We start from the raw sequence: 4,245 nt of genomic DNA on the forward strand, positions 1-4,245 counted from the left end.
GGTGGGTGGGGAGCTGGCAAAGGGAGTGGGCAGTAAAGGGGGAACATGGAATAGGAACGTGCAGCTAGCAAGGGCGAAGGCAGCTGGGCAGGCAGATGGCAAGGGAAGGCAGACTGCCCTAATACGGCCTGCTGCTCCTGTAAGGTTGCCAACTTCTGGAATAGATCATTCAAATATGCCTAGAACCTCAGCAAAGAATCAACTTCTTATGCTTAGTTACAGCTAGAATGTTCCCCAAATCTGACACAACATGGGTTGAAGTGTCCCGTCAACTGACATACAAAGGACAGAACTAAATTTTGCAATGCACAAAGTGTCTCTTACTAGTTTCATTGAGAAACAGGTTCGGAAATGCTCTCCAAAGAAGATACAGATCATCTTCTAATAAAAGTAGCAACCAAAAGCACTAGTTTCTAATCTTACTTTCTGCTTTAGTGCCAGTCTTGAACATCTGTTTTTGCACTACATAGTTAGAGAACAGTTTTCCTGGATTGTTTTTTCAATGAAATCTGTTTAAGAGAATCCTACCTAGACTGAGAGAAGTGGACTTAAATGTGAAATGCATTATGTGTATGCCTTTTAGAAAATGTTCTCTCAAAATGTAGAGACTATCCATATTTCAAGAGAAGAATCAGTCATAGAACTGCTCTTATCTTCTGTTATGTTCCCTGTTTGATAGAAGTACAAGTAATACCTGAATCAAGCACCTAGGTTTTACTACCTTTTGTAATATAAAAGTGTGCCTGAGATTTTTTTGTGCAAATAAAAGTTCTCATTAAAAATATACATAGTATACTTTGGAAAATTTTCCTAGCTTGACATAAAAGTTTTTCCTGTAATATGCAGTCTCCTGATTCAGTCTTCCTGACTCCACTTCCTTCAGTGTGCTTCTAACAGCCTTCAGAAAGTTTGAAAAGAAACTATTCTCTTAATACGCCACTAGCACCATTGGACTTATCCAAAAATAAAAATCCTGACCCCAATTTCTGTTTTCAAATGGAAATAGTGTTTTCTATACAGAATTAAGTTTCTGAATTGGAAACGAGCCCTCCCCCAGAAAAAAATAAGTTGTTCTGTACTTGCTGCTCACTAAGAAGAGGGATTTGCATCTATTATTTTTGTCTCGCACAAAACAACTATAGCGCTAAAAGAAACAAAAGCATCTAAATGGCCCATTATGACCACTACAAATTGCTAAAGTAATACCATTAATGTGGAAAAATGAAAAAAAACATTACAATACATCATGTCCTCAGACACCAGCTTAAAGGTACAAATAGCAATAAATGCCTGTTTCTGTTTTTTCCTTTTGTTCAAACTACTAAGATGCATGAAGGACCTCAAGGCTTGGCTTTGGTTTTCTTTCCTTTGCTCTCTTTCTAATACTTTCTTCTTCAAATCTTTGTGTGTGTGTGTGCACACCTCTTCCTCAGCTCCTCTACTTTCCCTTCTCTTACACCTTTCGACATGCACGTGCCTTCTGCAGCTGTTACATATTAATCCGTGCCTATATCAGATATGTACCCTTTATGTATCATCTCTCCTGCTAAAAGTCTGTCACTTTCGGGTAAATCCGTCTTCCTTCAAGATGCCCATTTTTGATGAGGATGTGCAAGCTGGAGCTGCAAGGGCCCCAATCATGACTGGAAGACTCTGATTCCTTCTCAGTCCTCCCATTAAGTTGCTACCTGCACTTAAGAAGACAGCAGAGTCTTGCTTTCTCAGGCCAATTTCTGGCCCTTCATTTTTTCCATTGCCCCCTGCTTCAGGGGGTTTAACTGCTCTGGCAATACCCAACCTCTTCAACCTTTCCACCAGGTTCATCTTCAGTTGGCCTACGTCAGGAGGGTTATGGGATGGCTTCAGGGCATACATCTCCTGCAAGAATGTTTCAGCTGGTCGAGATGCTAGGAAATTTTCAGAGAGATGTGCTCGAGACTCAAATGGCAAGGGGGAAAGATGAGAAGAATGAGAAGGAGAATTTGGTGGAGTGGAAGGAATGGGAAGGGTTTGTGGGGGCTGTAGCAGAGGCAGTTGTTCTGAGATGGGATTATCATGAGCCTTGGCAGAAATGCCTCGTTCTTGCAGGAGTTTAGCCAGACTGCTAGTGCTGCTGAAGGTGGTAGTAGAGTCTCTCCTCTTGGTGAGAAATTCTCCAATACTCAGTCTGTAAGACAGGGCTGGGGAGCTGACCATTGTGTTGACAGTACTGCTGCCACTATTTCCAAGTGACAGTGGTATGTATGTGGAACTGAAACAGACACACACAGAGTATCATTATTATTGCACTTTCCTCTGGCATCTTTCACATAACACAGAGAAAAACAATTTAAAAAAATAAACAAAGCATGTATTCAGTGCAACTATAATAATAGCATCACTTAAGACATTCAGAAATATAAATCAAACAAAAATCCAAAACATTGGAGGACCAAAACTGAGAAGAAAATTATGCAATGGCTTAGAAAGGTAGCAAATTGACATATCAATAGGTAAGTTTTATATCAACATATCAAATCCTAAAGGACCCAATATAATCCAACTATGGGAGTTCTTAGAGTCCAGCACTTTTTTTCTGTGTGTGTATTTAAAAAAAAAAAAATCTAACTCAATGCTTCAGAAAACATCACCAGATTGTAATTTGGAAGGTGGTGCAGTTTTCTGGAATACCAATTTATTGGGTGGAATAAGCAGAAAGTTTCAGACTAGACCCAGACTTTTTGTAGAAGAGCTTGGTGAATTCACATAGGGTTTACTACATCAGATTAGAAAAGACACCAGCACCTTAAAATAGTATTTAATATACAAGAATATCAGGCAACCAAATCTATGATCCAGCAGGCAGGCCATCTCTATCAAGTTGTAAATAATACTAAATGCCAAAGGTGGCCATCTTTCACTATATACCCAGAAGTATAAAGTGTGATCATCTCCCTGTATTAGACTGAATATTTACACAGGTAGCCAGAAGACAGTAACTAGGTTTTATTTAAAAAGTGCATCAAAATGTTTTACTAACTTCACCACAACAGTGAATTCCATAATTTATATTTCCATTTAGCCATCCTTCACTCTTACAATTACTGGGAAATTCTGGTACCCTTATTTTTTCCTAGACCTCTCCATATCTGAAGTTCATTTCCACACAGTAATGGTTTGATTCATACCTGGGGGTAACCTGAGTGATGTCAGAGGGGTGAAGGATCCTGCACGTAGTGAAGGTGAAGGTGGAGTTAGTGGAGGAGAGACACTTCCCCGGGTTTGAGGCTGCAATGTAGAAAAAGTCATATCAAATGAAGGAAGAAAAAGAAAGGGAAAAAAGATTTAAGGCAAGATACCATTAGTATTGGATTTGTTTTTCAAGTTAAAAGGGAAGTCCCCCAAGGACAAACACGTTCAATTTAAAAGTTACTCATGTTGGTTAATTTAAAGAAGGTTCTGATCCTTTCCCTTTGGAGATTTTCATTACAAGATGACTTGAAATTAAGACCACTCAATATTTAGTGGCTGCTGCTTTAACTTGCTTCAATTTGCTCTCAGTAGGTCCTGGACATAAGCAGTATTACATAGCGTTGTGTGTACAAGACTGAGTGTGGAACCTGGGCACACTCCCAATTCTGACAAAGCCTCCTACGGCATCACAATACAAATGATTGAGTCTCAGTTTTAGGTGTCAAACTGAGATAGAAATATGAATACGCCTCAGGTGTGGCAAGAACTAATCAGTGTTTGTAAGGTGCTTGGAAGATGGACACAATAGAAATAATTACATTAGGTCATTCTGAAGGGTGCTTGAGTTAACATTTTCTAACTGCTGTCCTCTGAGACTTCAAGGAAAAACAGATTTAAGAGGTAATCTCTATGAACAAAATACATTCTAACATAAAATTGAGCCCTGCAAAGTAGTTTATAGGATCAGAGAACCAGAATTTTTTTAAATTAAAAAATGTATTTCTCAATGCTCCAAAAGACATAGAAATTACTGACTTCTAGCAGAAAAAGGAGAGCTTCCATATAACAAGTTTTAAATTTTTGAATAAAACACCTTAATTAATTAAAAATAATATATATGTATGTGTATATGTACACACACACACAAACTTCTAAAAAGTATAAATCTATATAATATAGGGAGGGGTTGTCAACTGGGGGTACGTGTACTCCTGGGGGTAATTGGAAAGGCCCTAAGGGGTAGGTGTGGGTGGGCAAGGACAGAGTGCCGCTGCCTCCCAGAAGCAGGGGCGG

The 4,245-nt window shown here is 39.0% G+C and overlaps 1 protein-coding gene across 6 annotated transcripts in view; it reads right to left on the reverse strand.

Moving 5' to 3' along the window:
• Positions 1-6: 6 nt before the first annotated feature.
• TRAK2 (trafficking kinesin protein 2) overlaps positions 7-4,245 on the reverse strand; it is a 42,825-nt gene continuing 38,586 nt past the window's right edge. For all 6 annotated transcript variants that reach the window (XM_019523222.1, XM_019523221.1, XM_019523220.1 and 3 more), the window contains 2 exons: positions 3,168-3,267; positions 7-2,251 (listed from right to left, as the gene is read on the reverse strand). In XM_019523222.1, coding sequence (XP_019378767.1) covers positions 1,558-2,251; positions 3,168-3,267 — 794 coding nt within the window. In that variant the 3' untranslated portion in view covers positions 7-1,557. The remainder of the gene's footprint in view (positions 2,252-3,167; positions 3,268-4,245) is intronic.

This window comes from Gavialis gangeticus, unplaced genomic scaffold (assembly GCF_001723915.1).
Source record: "Gavialis gangeticus isolate Ggan-Ray unplaced genomic scaffold, GavGan_comp1, whole genome shotgun sequence".
NCBI classification, from domain to species: domain Eukaryota; kingdom Metazoa; phylum Chordata; order Crocodylia; family Gavialidae; genus Gavialis; species Gavialis gangeticus.